Source organism: Candoia aspera, chromosome 1, assembly GCF_035149785.1.
Source record: "Candoia aspera isolate rCanAsp1 chromosome 1, rCanAsp1.hap2, whole genome shotgun sequence".
NCBI lineage: Eukaryota > Metazoa > Chordata > Lepidosauria > Squamata > Boidae > Candoia > Candoia aspera.
This window is the reverse complement of record NC_086153.1, coordinates 6,373,643-6,393,779: the sequence shown is the minus strand read 5'-3', so window position 1 is coordinate 6,393,779 and position 20,137 is coordinate 6,373,643. Positions and strand designations below refer to the sequence as shown.

Genomic DNA, 20,137 nt, shown 5'->3' with positions numbered 1-20,137 from the left:
CCTCTCTCTCAGCCCTAACAAGCACTAGGCTCTGTGACAAGCTGACTAATAAACCAAACCCCCCATCACAGCGCGTATTGACAGCTTCACCGTAAGACCTGGGTGAGCACAGTGTAAAAACAAGCGGATCCTGCAGTGTGGGACAAATTCAGAGAAAAACTACAATAACAAGTAGTGCTGAAGCCCAGAAGACAGGGAATTGGCAGGCAGCGAGGAATGTTTCCATAGGCATGTTTGTGCACATGACCACTCCGTGGCTTACCCCAGCTTTAGCTTCTGTACTTTCCAGCTCTGGTTCAGCCTTGTGTTCAGTCCACAGGGCTCAGGTCCAGTTGTGTGTGTGTGTGTGTGTGTGTGTGTGTGTGTGTGAAAACAGGCAAGATGGCAATTGTGACACCACATCCACCACCCACCCACAGGTGCCACTGCTGAGTTCTTTTTGCTGAAAAAGCTGCGGACTGTTATTGAATTGCCTCTGTTTCCATTTTTTCTTCCCAACTGCTTGTGCACTTTCTCTTCCTTAGGAATTAAAACCTCATATTTTCACGGTAGCAGAAGAAAGCTACCGAAACGTCCAGAGCCAGATTCCACTAGTCAATCAGTCCATAATTGTTAGTGGGGAAAGTGGTGCTGGTAAGGTAAGCTGAGATCTCTTTAAAAGTGTTTTGGGGAAGGGCGATTTGCACGCTCATCTCTGGCTGAACCGGCCTGCGTATATGTGTGACTAACAGATCTTTTCACCTTGCTTGAGAAGGTTTCCAGTCTAACCCGTTTTTCCACGTTAGAGGTTGAAGCTTTGGGTTTTAACACCTTCCATTTTTGATCTTGAGGAAGCCGCGGTTTGCTCTTGCATGTGCATAACTGTTACGAATCAGGACTGAAGAGAGAATCCAGATCTTATAAAAGATGGTACTTGATTTGAAGTGGGGAGTGCTCTGTTTCCTCACTAATGTGGGAAGCTGCAGAATTGGCCATTTTGTGTAATTGGTAGCGGGGCAAATGGGGGAGCACATGGTAAAATGTGCGTGATGGCATCATCCCACAGATGTCACCCCTTACCTACTTGGGCCAGTCGTCAAGGCATAAGTACCTAATGGCACTGTTTACATGACAATGTCACGACGCACATATTGTCATTTCAGCAGCATCACAGTTTGTTGCAGATGCCACAGAACATTTAGGTGTTCGAATAGCATTGCCCCTACATTCCTCTACAATTCACTGAGGCAGGTGAACAATTCCATATATTTAATACATTTCCCTACTCCCTATTAGACCTTGTCAAAGCAGTCTTTCTCTTGCTTCGCACCAACTTCTTCCTGAGATACTGTGAGTGGTGAAAGAGATCCAGTGGCTTATACCCAGGGCTCTGTTTCTAGACATGGACATCACGCTGCCTGATGAAATTTTACGCGACTGTTGCGGCTTCATCTGATGTCCCGGAAGGCAGTATAACTGTGGAGAGGATAGAGCAGAGAGTGTTGGATTCCAACCCTGTCATGGAAGCTTTTGGTAAAGATGACCTTTTTAACAAACAAAATGTTCGCTCTGGCTAATGCACCAATCCAACTCAGATAAACCGTACATCTAGTCCAGTGTTTCTCAACCTTCACAGCTTGAATATGTGTGGACTTCAACTCCCAGAATTCCCCAGCCAGCATGGACTCCCAGGGAATTCTGGGAGTTGAAGTCCACACATCCTCAAGTTGCCAAGGTTGAGAAACACTGATCAAGTCTATTCAAACCATGCCAGACCATAATATCCAGAGGTGTCCATAACAAGCTAAGATTTCATCAGAATAAGAAAACATGCATTGTGATATCATGGAACAAGCTCTGCCCCTTATGTACTTGTGTGCAGTATTGTAATGCAAGCATAAAAGGGGTAAGTTTGTGTTGCAGCCATGTTTTGCTCAGACACCTGTAAAATAGCAGAAACTTCTTAGTTTAAAAATACTGCTCAAGGCATAGTTCTTCGTTAAAATTTAGTTTTTCCAGCTGATTGTAAAGTCAGACATACCCAACTAAAGTTGCCTGAACAAAGCCATGAGTAAAGAAGAGTGACTGGGTTTGCACATTGCCCTAAGCTATATTTTGTCAAAAAATCACAGCTGGTTGATTCATGCAAGGCACTCAGTTATAAACAGGAGTGGCCATGTTTAACATCTTTGGGGACCCTGACAAGATGTAAGGCAGTTAGGTTAATTGGGTAAGGCTGGTTTGGGGGCATGGGGAATTCCTTTTTTAAAAAAAATTACATTAGTCCAGTTCTGGGCCTTGCACTACTTCCCTGCCTTGGGGAGTGGGAAATGGTGCAACCTATTTTCAGCAGTATTAGCTAGAGAGGCTGCAGAAGAGACTGGAGCTCGGGTCACTCATCCCCAAAATAAACCACAGCAAGTTCACAAGCATGTTAACTAAGCCAGATTCCCTTGCACCTTAGCATAATGCCTGAACCTGGCCTATGGATCTCTCTCTTCCCTTAATTCATATTCCCTTTTACCTTTGTGACAGACACTTGTGTCTTGGATATTGCCAGTTCTTGTTACTTTCACAGGAAACGCATGTACACTTCGGAATAACAACAGCAGCCGCTTTGGGAAATACATCCAGCTTCACTTAAATAGGTATTGTCAGCTCACCCGCATAGTGATATTCTATTTTAACTTAATTGCGATGATCAAATTTCAGATTTAAGGTTTAAAAGATAAATTCTCCTTTGAGTCAGGTTCAGCTCCTGGTGAGCTCAAGGATTCCCTCCAGGATTTTAATTTTTGAAATAGTTTTTAAAAAAATCAGTGGATTTGCGTTCCGGTCTAATCTGCAGCTCTGGAGTAATGTATTTACAAGATGACATATTCTGGGCAAGGACAGATGCATTGCATCCAGGAGATGAGATCAAAACAGCAAGATAGCAAATGCGGCATCAAGATAGAAGAGCGGGGCTTGCATCATGCATGGCATCTGCCATCCTATCCATTTTGGATGCACACTTTCCTGAATGCCCATCAAATATATTGAGGCTACCTCTCCAAGAACTCCCAGCTCTTATGGCCATTGGTTGGCATTCTTGAAGTTGTAATCCTTGCTTTTTGGTATCCATATGGGAGGAAAGGCCTTTTGCTTGCCAGAATGGGGTATGTATGTATGTATGTATGTATATTTGATTTCTATAGTCGCCCATCTCAGGGAGTGACTCTGGGCGGCTGATCCTCCTAAATGGGGTATTTAGTTTTGCTCTTAAAGCTTATCTATTTAAAAGTTTTTAAACTACTGTTCTGCAGATATCAGCTTTTAACAAGTGCCTCCATTCAGACTTTTCTGCTGGAGAAAACGAGAGTTGCCTACCAAGCCCCGCAGGAAAGGAATTTCCATATTTTTTACCAGGTTTGTGCTTGTATTGCATTTGTTTAATTTGAGTAAATGACTTCCATTTTTTAAAGTGTACACAGACATAAAGATGCTCTGAAAATATTTCTGCTCTGTTGCTGAGGGTCTCAGTATGAGTAATAAGCATTTTATGCACTTAGCTGGTATTGGCTGACCTAAAAAAAATGAAGGAGGTTCAGACCTGATTAGACCTTGGATGGGAGACCATCAGGAGACCCCAGGAACGTAAGCTAGAAATTGCCATGTGCAAAATTCAACTTCTCTGACTTTACCTTCACTGTACAAACCCAGTAAATGGTTAATTCAGTAAGCACATTCTGTGTGTTCTGTAAATGCAGCAGTATGAGGATGAACCTGGTTAGTACCTAGGACACTAATGTAGGTTTGAGGGAAATTGCCAAGCTGTTTTCTTTCATTCCAGATTTCAAAAGGTGCCACGCAGGATGAGCGACGAGAATGGGACCTTCTGGAGAGTGCACATTTCTGTTGGCTTCCAAATTCTGAAAAGACTCTTGAAGGTGGCATTTGAAAACCCAGATCTTGTAAAGACCCTTAGGCTTCTTCAAAGAAAGGGAGGAGATTGGCTAGAAGCCTCAGTAAATAAAATTTAATGTAATTAATATAATTTCCTTAAGTTAGATTGCTCTGTTACAGAAAAGAGCACTAGATGAAAAATGCTGGAGCAAATTCTGAGACTAGGATTCAAAAAAAGATAATAAGGGACTTATATTTCAAATATCAAACCTGTCTTTTAAAAGTTTTTTTTATTCTCAATCATACTCATTTGAAATGATTTTCTATAATTGCTGAGTCAGTTCAGTAGGATTATTTAATTGAAGCTTAGTCCCTAGAGAGCCAGTTTGATCTAGTGGTTAAGGCAACAGGCTAGAAACCAGGAGACTGAGAGTTCTAGTCCCGCCCTAGGCACGAAAGCCGGCTGGGTGACCCTTGGCCAGTCCCTCTCTCTCAGCCCAAGGGCCAATCAGGTGTAGTAGGAGAGTTCTAGTCCCGCCTTAGGCATGAAAGCCGGCTGGGTGACCTTGGGCCAGTCCCTCTCTCAGGCCAACTCACCTCACAGGGTTGTTGTTATGGGGAAAATAGGAGGAGGAAGGAGTGTGAGGTATGTTCCCCTCCTTGAGTTATTTATAAAAATAATAAAAGTGGGATAGAAAATAATTTTTTTTAAAAAGTCCCTTGGGATTTTGGTTTGCTTTTAGAAAATCCTTTCAGTACTACCTGGTTGTGCAACCTGATGCCCAAGGGCTCCAAAATTTCAAAGTTTGATCTGAGAGGTAGGGGGACTAGTTCAATACAGAGAAAATGATAATATTTTCTGCCTTTCATGAAAGTAAAATTAAATTTGCTTTTGTCTCAGTGCCATCCATTTCTCATGGTCCTGCCCGTTTTTTGAAGCAGGCAGAAGCAAGTACAGACCCTACCTGCAGGTTCACCTCTTAAATTCTGTTCTTGCACTTGAGAAGGTTTGGCCTGCGTAGGCTGGTTCTGACTTAATGGCCGTGCGTATCATCACAGAGGCCGTTGCTTCAATTGTTGCAGCAAATCAATGCAAACTATAGTTTAGGACTGCACTGGAGCCACCTCATCTTCAAGATGCTAGCTTGGGGGGAGAGAGAGAGAGAGAGAGAGAACCTCCATCTAACGAATATCTCTTTGTCTTGTAGAAGACTGTTTTGATGTGACTCGGGAGGCCATGACCCATCTGGGTATTGACTGTTTCACTCAGAATAATGTTTTTAAGGTCAGTTAAACCTTGGCTCAGTAGCAGTTGGATTAATCAGTAGGACTTGTAAGGCCACCTAATTACCATGCATTAATCTTTAAAGGTAATTTAAGGCCAACTAATCATCGTGTATTAATCTCTAAAGGTAATTTGGTATGTCCTGAATTTCAGCAGCGTGGCTTCATGCCATATTCGCCTGGGTCCAGATAGGGACCCCCTGGGCTGGCGTGGATTTCTTTTCAAATCTTGTGCTGGGCAGCTTACAGAAAACTCAGCTTCTCAGTATGGATCCTTAATTTAGCCAAAAAGCATCGCCCGTGCAGAATAGGGAGAAACCACCTGGTTTGCGATCTCTCTCTGTTGCAGATGCTAGCTGGTCTTCTCCATTTGGGCAATATCCAGTTCTGTCAGTCAGAGGATGAGTCACAACCTTGTGAGTTAGAAGACCTGGCCAAAGGTGAGGCACCCGAGAACCAGTCCAACCTCTCAGACCAATTGAGGTTCGGCTTTGCCTGTGAACGGAAGGTAGCGTGATGCGAATCTTATTCGGATGCCTTTTCGTCACTAAAACCGTGATAGTGGGAATCCACAGTCCATAGTTAGAGTTGCACCTCCCAATCAGTTATCTATACCTGTCATGGGAGTATAAAGCCCTCTCAATATTACTGGCCTACCTAATCAGGCTGTTGTGAGGATAAGAGATGTGTGGGAAGTATCCAGGCATAACTAAGACGGATTGGGATTCCAACTCCCACCTTTTCAAAAAATTATGGGGACAGCCTGTGTGTAAAGCTGAAGCTTACCTCTTGATTACAATTCCTCCTCTTCTCTCTCAAGCAAGAGCACAAACTTTCCATCACGTAATATATCTTAATCCAGTTTTTCCCAAGCTGAGTCGCTCTAGAGATGCTTTGGATTACGCTGCCTGTTGTCCTCTGCCTATTAGCAGAATCGGTGGTCAGAGATGATGGGAGTGCAGCCCAGCCATGCAGGGCAGTGCCATTTGAGAAAGGGTTTACAGGTAATCCTCGCTTACCAACCACTCATTCAGCAACCATTCGAAATTGCAGCGGTGCTGAATGAGTGGTACTTATGACCAGTCCTTGAAGTTTCGGCCGTCACACCACCCCCGCGGTCACATGATCACAATCCAGGCGCTTGGCACCCAGCTTGTCCTTACGACGGTCACAGCCTGCATCGTGCCTCCCAGGGCGTCCCCCACCCCTGCGGCACCCCCCCACAGCATCCCCGCACTCCTTGGCTGGGACTCCCACCACTTCCCGCTTAACAACCCATGCATCTTGGGATTAAAACGACAACTGGGACTTCCATGTTTGCCGTTGCTAAGCGATGCAGTCACATGATGTTGTATTTTACGACCACATCACTTAGTGACAGCAATTCCTGTCCCAATTGCCATCATAACCCAAGGACTGCCTGTATTACCCATTAAAATGGCATTCTCTCTTTGGTTGATGGGGAAGGCTGCGCTGAGAAGTCCCGAGCCATTGGTGCTTCTTTAAAACAGGTGAATAGATCACGGGGTTCTAGTTTTAAAAGAATGAATGGAGATGCCGTAACTAAATTCAGTGGCTTTACATCTAGGCCATCTCTACTAATATTGAAGAAACAGTAACCACGTTTACTCATTGTGCTATGCACCTTTTTTTGTTTTTTGTTTTTTAATGGTTCTTCTGAAACAAGGCTTTGCGAGGACAGCTTCCCGGCTTTTAAAAGTGCCTGGGGAGCAGTTGTTGGACACACTCAGGATCCGGACAATAACTGCTGGGAGACAACGGCAAGTGTTCAGGAAGCCTTGTCTCAAGGCAATGTGTGAAACAAGGAGGGACTGTCTGGCCAAGGTGATTTATGCCAGGTAAGTCCTTAGATACTTCATAAAAGCATTGAATGTCCATCAAATGTCCATAAAAGCCTATGCTTTCATTCACTGTATCACTTTTTAAGATGCCTGTGTTCTTGTGGTTTCAGCTGATAGGTCTGAGTTGCTGTATGTCTTGCTGCTCCATTCTTTAAAATTTCATTCTATCCTTGCAGCACCCTTGGAAGGTAGGCTAGCCTGGAAGGAAAGGCATAACCTTCATGGTTGATTAGCTTTGGATTGGGTCTTCAGCCCTGCGTATGATCCACACCTACAGCCCCTTATTTTTCTGTGTTTCTGGCTCCTTTGTTGCTGTGTAAAAGCATGTCTGCCTCTCTGGCTGATAAGCATGGCACATTTTTGCACCTTTCTTGTAGGATCTTTGACTGGCTGGTGTCCGTGATCAATGGAAGCATCTGTGCCCCAACTTCCAAGTGGAGCAACTTCATAGGTATTGTTTGGAGCCATCTTGGATGTGTGCATACTCCCGACAGAACTAGTTAGAATCCACATTAAATAATATTCTGCATATTAAACCTTCTTCAGTCAGGGAATCTTCCAGTTCCTTTCTGAGTGCAATTCAGGGTGCCAGTTATTACTTTTAAAGCCCTAAATGGTGTGGGACCAGGCTACTTGCAGGACTGTCCCTCCCTGAGGGCACCTGCCCATCTTATCAGGTCAGGGTGGGTGTGCTCCAGAGCCCTTCCCTTGAATGTTGTCATCTAGCAAGACCTAGGAAGCGTGCCTTCTCTGTAGCTGCCCCTGCCCTGTGGAACACCCTTCCCAAGAGATTCATCAGGAAAACAGCCCCCCCCCCCGCCTCCTGGAAGCCCTTGAAGACCTGGCCCTTCCCCCAAGCATTGGCGTAGGATGAGGCTGGAGCCCAGCAAGATGGGATAGTGCTGCCCTGGATGCTGTAAGTTTTTTTTTTAAATTCAGTTTCTGTAGATTCCTATTTTATGCTTTGGGGTTTTCTGCTGTTTTTGCTGTTTTGTGGCCGCCCACAGTTTTTGTTATAACATAGGCAGCCATATAAGTTTCTTAAAATCAATCAATCAATCTAGATTTGGTATTTTTAAGCATTGTCTTCCACTAGCCCAAGGACACCCAATGCATTTCTGGTTGGGTGGGCTTTAAATCCATGTGTCTCCTCATTCAGTTCTGTAATTGCTGTGCCATAGTGGGATGGACAGGCTGATCAGGTAGGGAGGTGGACTCATGTTTGCTGGGCATGTTTAAACAGAGGCAGGGTGGCCATCTGCCAGGAATGCTGCAGCGGCAGGTTCCGGCTGTCCTAACAGCCAGGAACCACGCTGAGACGAGGAATAGGTCTCTAGTGTTTTATTACTGCTACATTAGACAGAAATCCTAACAAACTGAAGAAGCGTGGGAAAAACCCAGACAGATAAACCCCAAAGGCTAAGGCGGGTCTGATCTGTGTCTCTTGGAATGGCCACCTAATTCCTCAGTACTACGCATGCGCTTTACAGCCTGGATGGGAGCCCCCTGCTCGCCATCCTCACTCATGACAGTATGCCACCAAATCAATAAAGACTCCCTGTGGCTTACAGCAATCCAATAAAACATGCAACCAATCAAAACTTCCGTGGTAAGCATAATTAAAGTCAGAGTTGTAAATGGTATATAATAATAATGGAAAACATAAATAATACAAAAAAACTGCAAGACCAAACTGGAACCCCACCGTTAAAATGAAATTTAAAACAAAAAACAAAAAAAAACCCCGGAACAATTAACTAGTCACCAAATGCTCTGTGGAGGAATTGTGCCTTTAACAGTTCTGGGACATTAAGCAGGATGGCTCAAGTCTTAATTCCAAGGGGGCGCTGTGGTAGAGCAGTGATTGACAAACAGCGCTTCTTGGTCTCCTTTCCTCTGACCTCACAAAATTGGGGTGTAACCAGAAGCATCACCCAGGAAGAACATCAGGGGAGAAATGCTGCCTCCATAGTGCTCCCAGGGTGATGGCGCATCCTTTTCTTTCCCCACCCCCAGGTCTGCTGGATGTTTACGGTTTTGAATCCTTTGTAGAAAACCACTTGGAACAGCTGTGCATCAACTATGCCAATGAGAAACTGCAGCAGCACTTCGTCAGCCATTTTCTAAAGGAGCAGCAGGTAATGCTTTGCCAGTGAGTTTTCCCCACTGGCTCTTCTGCAGGAGTCAGTTTTTGATTTCTGGAGTCTTCGGGCAAATTGAAATCATCTTTCCCCTCCTCCATTATTGCCGCATGATTTCGGTTCCTCCAGGAAGAGTATGCTGAAGAAGGTCTGGAATGGTCCTTTGTAAACTACCAGGATAATCAAACCTGCCTGGACGCCATTGAGGGCAATCCTGTTAGCATCTTCTCCTTGCTGAATGAGGTGGGTCCAAAGCTTCCTTTTCTGCTGTTCAACTTGCCTCCTGTCTCCAGGATTTTGGAAACTGGGGTCGTCCTTGACAAATAGCACAGTTAAAGCCTGTGGGACATCCTTGAAACAAGAGTCCATGAATTTAGTCCATCGTTCCAGATGTGTTGGGATGACAGTACCCAGGATTCTTATTCAACACATCTGGAGTTGTGGCAGATTGAGGCACTGAACTTACTCAACACATCAAGTCGGAGGTGGCAGATTGAGGCACTGAACTAAATCTCGAGAGGCTTAAATTCACTGCAGCATTAAGGAATTAATTGGTTTCTAAGGTTTTTTAAATTATCCTGTACCTACTAACTCTCAGAGTGATGACCGCAAGAACACAAATAAAATCCACTTAAACGTCGTCAGAGCTATCTGTTAAAAATACCAAACAGTCCAAAGCAGGAAGGGCTAAACTGGCACTGCAAGAAAATATCAATGTATAAGAAAAAAAGGAATCTAAAAGGCTAAAAAGGAGTATCTGAATTTAAAGGCCTCTGCCCAGCATTGGTAAGGGCACAAAAGGAGGTAGACAACAGACCTCCTGCTGGAGTATATTGCATCATTTTGGAAAATGTTGCTGGAAATCCTTGCTCCGGTATAGTACTAGTTACATCTGATGATCTTAGATTGAAAGTGATTGTGAACGGCGAACCTGCCTTGAAGATTCATGGTTTGTGAGGATAAAATAGAGAAATGGAGATTGGCATGTGCCACTGAAAAACAGGATGGATATGATGCTATTTTACAAAGGCTGTTTTGTATTTGCAATATAAATCGGCTTTCTCCAACTTCCTTCACTATTTGCCCTCCAGATACGTTGGGGTCCAGCTCCTATAATTCCCTGTCCGCAAGGTCCAAAGCTGGCTGGGGATTATTGGAATGAACTTCTAATCCAGCACTGAGTTTTGCCATAGTGGGGGGACAGATGCTCCAGGGGTGCCTACATCTGGAGCCTGAAAGGTAGTGGGATTGTCTTTTCTATCCAGCCCAAGGAAACGCATCCATCGCTAATGTTTTTGCAGCTGGATAGTTTGTTTAGGCATCAGAGCTAATTCTTACTGAGAGGGCTGTTCTGTATAATGCAGGCAGGAGACTTTTCAAACCGTATCCGGGACAGTAAGAACAAGAATAGCTGTTGTCCTTGGCTTGGCTTGCCTCCTCTTTGGACTGTTCCAAAATACTCAGCTCTGTCTAAATTTGGTTGGCTTTGGTCTTCCTCCTCCTGCTCCTCCTCATCTTGCAGTCGACTTTTCCCCATCACGTCTCTTTTTCCTTTGGCAGGCATGTCGCCTTAACTGGACCTCCGATGCCCGGCAGTTCCAAAGCCGGCTTGAGATTGCTCTGTCCAAGAACTCCTGTATAAGCCGAGACAAGTTTAAGAAGGAGCCAAACTTCATTGTATCCCATTACGCCGGCAGTGTCTGCTATCGAGTTGAGAGCATGGTGGAAAAGAATAAGGTATGTTTGGTTACCACTTGGGTTCGTTAATTTAAATCAGAGGTAGGGAAACCGCAGCCCCCTCAGTCCTTTATTCGTAGCCCTCATTTTCAAATGATGGTCAAAATCTGTGGCCAATTACCAAATGCCATCGGTGCGATTTTTCATGGCTGTTTGCTTGTTAAATAAAAGAAAGCTTTTGATAGGCATTTTGGATGGGCAATAAATGCAAGCATCCAGTTGTTTAATAAAGCAAAACTTAATCTCTCTTTCTCTCTGACTCCTAATTATTTTCTGATATAAAAAAGTTTGTCCACCCTTTAAAAGTGAATTGTGAAAACAGGAAGGGTGCTGCTGCAGAGAAGGTCCCTGTAGATGCTGCTTGAATCTTTGGTAACAAGGAACCACACAAACTTAAACCATCATCTACTGACCTTATAGGCCAAAAGAGAGTAGAAGATAACATTTATTCCTATACATATTCCTATACATATTCCTTCACACCATCCTATCTAGGGGACTGGAGAAAATTCTCCCACAGTCCCTCCAACCATAATATAACATCATCCCCAGAAAATCTAAAAATTGCACAAATGAATGTTATTTTATCTCTCTCTGTTGGTTTGTGTCTCCTTTCTGATGCTTTTGCAGCAATTGCTGTTGCTTACAAAGCCAAAAAAGCATTAGACACACTTCAACCTTTCTGTATTTCATGGTTTCTGCCTGGTCTATGGGTAGTCCTTGCTTAATGACCATTTGTTTTGTGATGATTCAGACTTACGACAGTGCTGAAAAAACTGAGTTACAACTGGTCCTCACACTTACAACTGTTGCTGTGTCCCCACAGTCACATGATCACAATTTGGGCACTTGGCAACCAGTTTGCATTTATGACCATCGCAGTGTCCTGGGGTCACATGACCACCATTTTTGACCTTCTTGGCTGGCTTCTGGCAAGCAAAATCAATGGGGAACTGCGTGATTTGCTTAATGACTGCTGCAAAAAAAGTCATAAAATCAGTTCGATTCGCTTAATGCCCGCTTTGCTTACCAACTGAAATTCCAGTCCCAATTGTGGTCATTAAGTGAGGACTGCCTGTATACAATCAAGCAGAATGGACGTGCTCCAGGTCCCATCTGTTAAGCAGTGCCACCTGCCATGGCACCTGCCCTTTGGAACACCAGTCCCCCAAGATACATTGGGCACCCACCCTGGCTGTGCTTCAAAGAGCCTTGGAAACCTCTTTCCCCAGGCCTTGGCTGAGAGAGAGAGGTAGGCCCTGTATGTTTGTTTTTTCATGGTTATCTTTCTTCTGGGGTTTGAGGTTTTTATATTGTACTGTATGCTGCCCAGAGCGATTATAGAGTTAGGTGACCTTTTAAATTTCCACGTAAATAAACCAGCGTCTGGGGAAAAACATATTTAAGGAAAATAACACTTTGGGCAGGCTTGGAAGAGTTTGTCGATGGCTGAGAATGGTTGTTAGCCATGAAACTATAGAGAGAGAAGGAAGGAAAAAATAAACGTAGTGCGGGGCAAGGACTGGGCTTTTTATCAGGAACACTTCCTGCTGTTAGCACTTAGTTGCATTTCAGGCTTATTCTGTGTGTTTTTGGCTCACTGTGAGAAAGACTGACGTTTGCCCACTTCTGGTTTTTCTTAAAACACATAGGACCCTGTCCCCCCAGAGCTGGTCCTATTGCTGCAACAATCCCAGGATGCCTTGATTCAGAGATTATTTCCTGCGGAGGCCACAAACTCCAACCCTGAGGAAAATGATACCAAGACTCAGGCAAAACCTGCGCTGGTCACCGTCGTCTCAAAATTTAAGGTTCATCCCATTTGCAGGTTTCAGCTGTGCCTTCCTTTTTCCCTTGCTTTCCTCCTACAACAGTGAGCCCCAGACCTGGGTTTGTTAAACAAAAGGAGGAGGAAGTGAGATTCCTAGAACAGGAGATCACAGGTAAGGGAGGCAGGATGGTCTTCTGTGAGGTTGTGTGAGTAGAGGACAAATCATTAAAGTACAGGTGGCCTCACCTACCGGGCGCTCGTTCAGCGCCCATTTAAAGCTGCAACGGCCCTGCAGGACTGATACTGAACGACCGGTCCTTGAAGCCGCAGCCATCGCACCACCCCTGCAGTCACGTGATCGCGATTCGGGCGCTTGGCAACCAGCTCACACTTACGACCGTTGCAGCGCCTCGTAGTCGCGTGATTGCCATTTGTGACCTTCCCTGCCGGCTTCCCACAAGCAAAGTCATTGGGGAAGCCAGTAGGAAGGTCGCAAGTCACTCTGGCCTCCCTGCGCTTGGGCGGCACCCTGCTTCCCCTGGCTTCTTGTGCGTGATCCAGATGTGCTTAGCAGGCATAGAATGCTGCCTACAGCGGGAAGGGATGTATGAAACCAGGGGAGGGAATATATTGGGGTGTCTAAAGAGCCAGGCCAGTAGATTGCGACCTTGGGCAGCAATGCACTATGCTGCAATGTTTCATTGCAGATCAGTTTTTTCGGAAGCCTCAAGGGCCCGTTTCTCTTGTTACTCTTGCAGGGTTCCCTCGAGCAGCTGATGGAGATCTTGCACAGCACCACTCCACACTATATCCGGTGCATTAAACCCAATGCAGACTGCAAGGCAGCCCTTTTCAGAAAAGAGGAGGTGACTAGAATGCTGATTTTTATTTATTTTTTTATTTGTAGACACGGCATGTCTTTTTCTTTCCCAGGGCACCTTACAGGACATCACAAATCACAGTGGGATTTTTTTAAAGCTAAACAATAGTTAAAATTGTAGTCCATAAACAAATAAAAGCCTAAGAGCAGAAAGAGTAATTAAGAAGCTTTTAAACAAGACAGAAATTTGAGATACTGATATTAAGACATCTGAGAACATAAGTCAACCTTGTCTGGTGCTGAAGATGGTGCCAGGCAAGTCTCACTGGTGAGGGCATTCCATTAAGAAAGCCTGATCCCACGTACAGGTAGTCCTCGACTTACAATCATTTGTTTAGCGACCGTTTGAAGTTACGACGGCATTGAAACAAGTGACTTATTACCGGGCCTCGTATTTACAACCATTGCAGCATCCCTGTGGTCATGTAATCAAAATTCAGGCACTTGGCAACTGGCATGTATTTATGACAGTTGCAGCGTCCCGGTGTCATGTAATTACCATTTGCGACCTTCCCAGCTGACTTCTGACAAGCAAAGTCAATGGGGGAAGCCAGATTCACTTAACGACCACATGGTTCACTTAATCACCACAGCAAAAGGGCCGTAGAATTGGGCACGACTCATTTAACGACTGCCTTGCTTAGTAACAGATGCTGCAATTCTGTTGTGGTCGTAAGTCGAGGACTACCTGTAGCCCTTTGTAGCACAGGCTACAAATCTGGCAGCTGTTACTAAAGCCACTAAGGGTTGCACCAACTACATTTATAAAGAAGGGGAACTCTGAGGCAGGCAAGTGGTAATAGCAGAGGTGAGGAGAGCACTCAAAGGTGGTGGTGTCAAGTACCCTCTGCATTGGGGAGTCCTTTCCTTCTTTTTCTTCTTTCTTTCAAAATTAAGGCATAACCCCATTAGCCCAGGGATGTTTAAAAAGGATCTGTCAGTTTTGCTGACACCGCTAACCCTGGGGTTTTTAAAAAAAAAAAACTCTCTTTTTTACCATATGTCAGAGATAATGTCAGTAGTTATCTGACTCTCAAGTAATACAGTTGGAAGGGTCTGTTCAGGCTATTCAGTCCAATTCTTCCCTCGGGGCAGATACCCAAATTAAAGCACCCCGATGGACGGTTGTCTAGCCTCTGTTTGAACACGTCCAGAGAAGAGGATTGTGCCCCTTCCCTGGGTCATCGGTTCAACTGTTCTTACTCTTAACACTTTTTTTCCTAACACTCAACTATAACCTGCTGTCTGGCAATTTAAATCCATTCGACTCAGTCCCGCTCACTGGAATGAGAGGGGAGAAGTCTTGACCACTTATGGGCTCCTTTGAGATATTTATCATATCACCTGTTGGTCACCTTTTCTCAAGATCGAACATGTCCATTTCTTTCAGTCTCCCTTGGCAGAACTTAGTTTCTACGCTGCTGATCATCTTTATTGCCCTTCTCAGACCCTCTTGTCTCTGAAGCCCTCTTGGAGTGTGGTCCCCAGAAGTGGACACAGTTCTTCGGGTGGTGTGTTCTTCAAAGCCTCTTTTTCTTCCAGGTTCTGCATCAGCTGGAGGCATGTGGCATTGTAGAAACCGTCAACATCAGTGCAGCTGGCTTTCCAGTTAGGTAAAGCTACTCGAAGTTTGCATTTCTTTCCTCATTTGTGATTAACCCAACTTGTGTTTTTCCTGCGTTTTTCTCCCATTGCCTGATAATATTTGGAAGTGAGATAATAGAATAGACTCTATCTGTCTATTATCTCATTCCCAAACAATCATCTGTTGGGCTGTCAAGGAAGGGAGAGGATTCCCCCCTCTTTTTTTTTTTTTTTTTTTAAATCCCTGCTGGTCAAATACACACAAGCACACGCACATTAAACCTGTGAAGTTTCTAGCACCTTTCTGTTTTAAGGAACTAGTTTGTTATTTGCAAATTGGGTAATTGGGTTTTACTTTAAACTAGAGGCCTTTTGCTTACGTCCAAATTGACTCTAAAACTAATATGGCTGTTTGGCTAACGTGGCCTTAGTTAGCATACAGCAACTTTCCATTTGATATTCCTGGCATCAGCTGATAGCATCAAAGAAAGCTATTAGTCATTTGTCGAGATGGTGAAGAAATGTGATGAATAAATAAATAAGTTTATGATTGGTGTCCCTGCCGTAGAGCGGGAGCAACACTAGGAAGAAGAAGATTGGTGTTTTTTCTAACTATATACTATTTTGTAGTTCTGCAAATTTTTTGGATTCTTTCAAGCCTGCTTGTCCCATTCTCAACATCCTGAACTTCAGAAATAGAATTATTTAAAGCAACTTCTCGGCTGTCAGATTTGGAATCTGTCCTCTGATTTCTTTGCCCAAGGATACATTCATTATTAAAATAGATGGAGTGCAGCAGTCCCTCATATGCATGTCCCCTTATGCATGTCCCTACTCATATGCATGTCCCCTTATCATAGCCAGGGCCTTCATAAATGCCACCAGCTTTCTCAGGGCTGTGATCATTGTTGCTTTTAGGAGGACCTGAAAGGTCCATCATTAATCAGAACCAGATGCAAAGGGGTAGCTGAGCAGATGGGTGGGGTGGGGTGGAGGAACTGAGGGTGAGTTGGAGAGAGGGAGAGAGCGCTATGCTTCCACAATTCTTATAATCTCATCAGTTGAAGACATGTCGGTTGCATATACAAGGTATACAAAATTGGGTTGGTGCATCGGGCCATTTTTTTCCCCCCTACTGTTTTCCTGGGCAGGATTTCCTTTGGAAGCTTTTTAGAACGCTATGGGCTGCTGAAGAAATTACAGAAACGAAATCTGAAAGCCCCGTCCAATCAAGAAAATGGCTTTTCCCCTGATACAGAGAATGGTAAGTTTTTTAAGGTTGAATCTTCCGGTAATAGCATGGACTATCTCTGACGTTAATTGGCTTTATCAGCTTGGTGTGTTCAAGGTCTTTAAGCTTCTTTTCAATTTTTTTTGATCTTTTGTTCACTTCCTCTGATCTTTACATGCCTGCCTTTGCCTTGGGATTTTCTGGAATATTTGTGAATTGGCAGACTTCAGGAGTCATAGTGTATACGGAATTGAGCCGTAGGGTTAAGTTGGGTTTGTTTGTTTGTTTGTTTGTTTATTAAGTTCATCCACCGCCCAATCTTGTTCAGTGACGGCTCTGGGTGACTTCCAATAAATGAAAGAATAAAAATTCATTGTACAATATTATGTTACATTCTGCAGATCATTCCTTTTGAACATCTGTTGCAAGTAATAGTTCTGAGAAGTTGTTTATATGCAGAAACCCTAGAGGTACACATGTTCCTAGGCATGATTCCCATTCATCTTTTTTCATTCACCATAGCGATACAGCAGCATGTTCCTTTGAGTTCTCTGGTCCATTAATATTTTATGAATATTCTTTTTCAACTATTCAACATATACAGTGAATAAGCAAGGGGCATACCTTTCCGTGATTGCATTTGCATACTTTATACATTGCCATGGTCCTTAACTGCAAAAAGCTCTATCCGTTAGAAGACCTGAAGAACCAGGTTAAGGACAGATCATCATGGAGAAAATCTTACCTATGTAGTTGATAAGAGTTAACACTGACTAGATGGCACATAATCAGTCAATCTATCTAGCAAATGTCTCAGTAATGGAAAATCCAACTTACTACTAAATAATCTCAGCCTATGTATCGTGATCGGGTTGATAGCATAGAGTTCCAGAGCTGCAGAAGGAGAGAGAACAGTGTAAGTGACGTTGTACTTTCACCTGTTCATGTCCCAGACAGTCCTGTTACCTAATACAGTGTTTCTCAACTGTATCAAATGTAAGATGTATGGACTTCAACTCCCAGAATTCCCCAGCCAGCAGATCAACCATGTAAGTGGAAGCTTCAAGGCTAATAGTTCATTCTGTATTGTTTTCGCTCCTCCCCTTCTGATCGGAACTAAGCCACCGGTAAGGCTTCTGGAGAAAATTATTTGCACAATTCCTCTTTTTCACAGCAAAAATAAGTTGCTGTTTTAAACACTTTTCTTAAGAGTCATTTCTGAATATTGTCTTTCTTTCCTTCTGCAGCCCTGTCTAATCAAGATAATAGATTTCTTTGAAGGAAAAGGCTTTTACATTGTGTTGGAATTGTAAGTCATTGTTCTGAGCTTGTGCATTCATACATATGTATATGTGCTACCTTACTAAGTATCCTTTAAAAAAAATAAAGAACGTCAGGGTCTTTAATAAAACAAATAATTTTCTCCAGAAGCCTTACCAGTGGCTTAGTTCCGATCAGAAGGGGAGGAGCGAAAACAATACAGAATGAACTATTAGCCTTGAAGCTTCACTTACATGGTTGATCTGCTGGCTGGGGAATTCTGGGAGTTGAAGTCCATACATCTTAAAAGTGGCCAAGATTCAGAAACATTGGTCTAATACCATCTGAACCATCCAATTGCAAAGAAAATCCTCAAAGGCTCATCGCACATTGGAAAGGAGTCAGCAGCTGTAGTTTGTAATGTGGCACATGATCTTGGCAGCTGATCAAACACCTCTCATCCGAAGAACTCAGAAATGCATCCCCCAGGTGGCAGGCAGAACTGTCCATCCTGGTGAGGGTTTTGGGTTTTCCAAGGACTGGACACACCATAGCGTAGAAGATAACTGCACAAAATACTTTATTGCTGCACACGCCTTTCCTGTTGCCCTGGGTTAACTCCACCCTCCTAGGCTTTGCAAGTTGATGTAGCCACGTAAATACATCTTAAAAGTTTGTAAAGTGGCATGCAACCTTTGCCTCCCTCCAAGAGTTCTTGCACTGGTTGGGGTGAGGTGCTGCCTCAGCGTGGTTTCTCCTCTTCTGTTGCTACCGAGCTCCAGGCCAAGCTCTAAGCCAAGCTCCAGGCAGGGATCTCGCCACAGTGGGCTGCTTACCATAGCTTGTGGTCCTGACAGTTGACTGATAACCCCCTTGCTTGCCTGAGATACATTCCCTGGGGTTGCTTCCTACCTTCCTTGTCTGCTTGTTGTCATCTTCTCCTCTCTCCTACACACCCACACTTTTGTAGGCTAAGGGCCTGGGTGGGGTGAGGCTGCCTGTGGGCATCAGCAGGGTGTGGCGCAATTAGCCAGACATCTGGAAAACTGGCATGGATGCTTGTGAGTAAACAGTGAGTGGGGGTGGGGGAAGGAATGAATGAATGAGCAAATGAGCCCATCTCCTCTCAAGTTTCTGGGGCTATAAACTTTTACTGCTCTTTGAGAGAAAAGGTATGAGCTGTGCGGAGCCTTGGGGAAGTGGGGGTGGGAAGCATGTCTGCCTGGCTGCAGCTGCTTTTCCCAAATGCCGACAGCACCCCAGCTTCATTCCCTCGCAGTCCCCAGTTACGTATCTGGAATGGAGAGTTAAGGAGGATCATTGGGATAACCATGGATGAATGGGAAAGTTCTCCCCCTGTGACCTGTTGGTATTAAGTACATCCACAGGCTGCTTTGCTACATTCCTGGTTGGTCCCTTTTAATAGCCACCAGAATTGGAAGAGCAGGGAACTGTAGGTTCAGCAGATACGGCAATGGGTGATAAACCCAAAAGCGTGCCGAGGAGTGACAGAACAAGAGAAAGGTGAGTGTGCTCTTGATGAGCATCATGTCTTAATGGCTATTGACCCAGAGAAAAAGTTGCAGCCGCCAGAGGGAGTTCCTGAGCCTATGGTTAATTGGTGTGGAAAAGTTCACAGGCATCCAGATAGTAACGGCGGCACCTTGCAGGCACATGGGACAGAAGGCCACCTGTAAGAGCTCCAGATCTTGGGATGGGTGGTGATCAGTACATTCCTCAGTGATGTCCCTTGGCATGTGCTACGGATGGTATTAAAGCAGACCTCAGCTCTGCATTGAAGTGCTGAGGCTGCAAAAGACACCGAGGAGTGCGGCAGTGGAGGAAACAAGGCTGTTGATTGTGAACCTCAGTCATATGATTGCAAGTTGGAGCTTCCAAGATTAAAATTGGCAGCGTCAAGATGCCGAAGCGGAACAGTGATCCCAAGCCAGCACCATCACTACAGAGTCAAGACTTGCTTAGAAGATGCAGAGGAATCTCTCCCTCGGAGATCTGTTGTCTTGCTGGTCAAAACCTGGCTCACCAGTGAGTCAAGTAGCGAAGGTGAGGTCCCAGAATTGGGTGTTAACAATGCTGGTAGAGAACCTCCAGCTTTTGGCCAAACTGGGATTGTCAGTTACAGTTCTTGTACATGGCTGAACACTCTCCCTCATTCATCTCCCTGCAGTATTTTACTGGTCAGCACAGGTGGAAACTGGAGACGTTGGACATAGCTAGCCCTGAGCTTCCAGTTTTCCATGTCTCTGGTTGCCCAAGACAAATGTGGCTATCAGGACTGAAAGATAAATGCCATATCGTAGTTCTTAAAATGAACAGTTCCTGCTTTCCATGTAAATCCAAAGCTTGGTTTTGTCGCCATTTTCCCTTGAACCCTTCAACCTTGCTGGCACAATCCTTGTTTGCGGTGGACCTCTGTAGACCAGCTCGCTTTGGTTTGCAGAATGTTGTTTTCTGGAGGGATCAACACTTGTTCCTGTATTTCCAAGGACTTTGAAAGAATCT

At 44.4% G+C, this 20,137-nt stretch overlaps 1 protein-coding gene across 3 annotated transcripts in view; it reads left to right on the top strand.

Moving 5' to 3' along the window:
* The window catches only part of MYO19 (myosin XIX), a 37,484-nt gene that overhangs the window by 9,416 nt on the left and 7,931 nt on the right, over nt 1-20,137 (top strand). For 2 of the 3 annotated variants that reach the window (XM_063296617.1, XM_063296625.1), the window contains exons 4-19: nt 525-638; nt 1,380-1,512; nt 2,558-2,627; nt 3,285-3,387; nt 3,812-3,908; nt 5,073-5,149; nt 5,498-5,588; nt 6,836-7,007; nt 7,388-7,461; nt 9,027-9,148; nt 9,281-9,394; nt 10,712-10,888; nt 12,541-12,699; nt 13,418-13,525; nt 15,082-15,152; nt 16,275-16,387. In XM_063296617.1, the coding sequence (XP_063152687.1) occupies nt 525-638; nt 1,380-1,512; nt 2,558-2,627; nt 3,285-3,387; nt 3,812-3,908; nt 5,073-5,149; nt 5,498-5,588; nt 6,836-7,007; nt 7,388-7,461; nt 9,027-9,148; nt 9,281-9,394; nt 10,712-10,888; nt 12,541-12,699; nt 13,418-13,525; nt 15,082-15,152; nt 16,275-16,387 (1,795 nt within the window). Of the gene's footprint in view, nt 1-524; nt 639-1,379; nt 1,513-2,557; nt 2,628-3,284; nt 3,388-3,811; nt 3,909-5,072; nt 5,150-5,497; nt 5,657-6,835; nt 7,008-7,387; nt 7,462-9,026; nt 9,149-9,280; nt 9,395-10,711; nt 10,889-12,540; nt 12,700-13,417; nt 13,526-15,081; nt 15,153-16,274; nt 16,388-20,137 lie in introns of those variants that run through there. The other variant, XM_063296632.1, reaches the window with a different exon arrangement.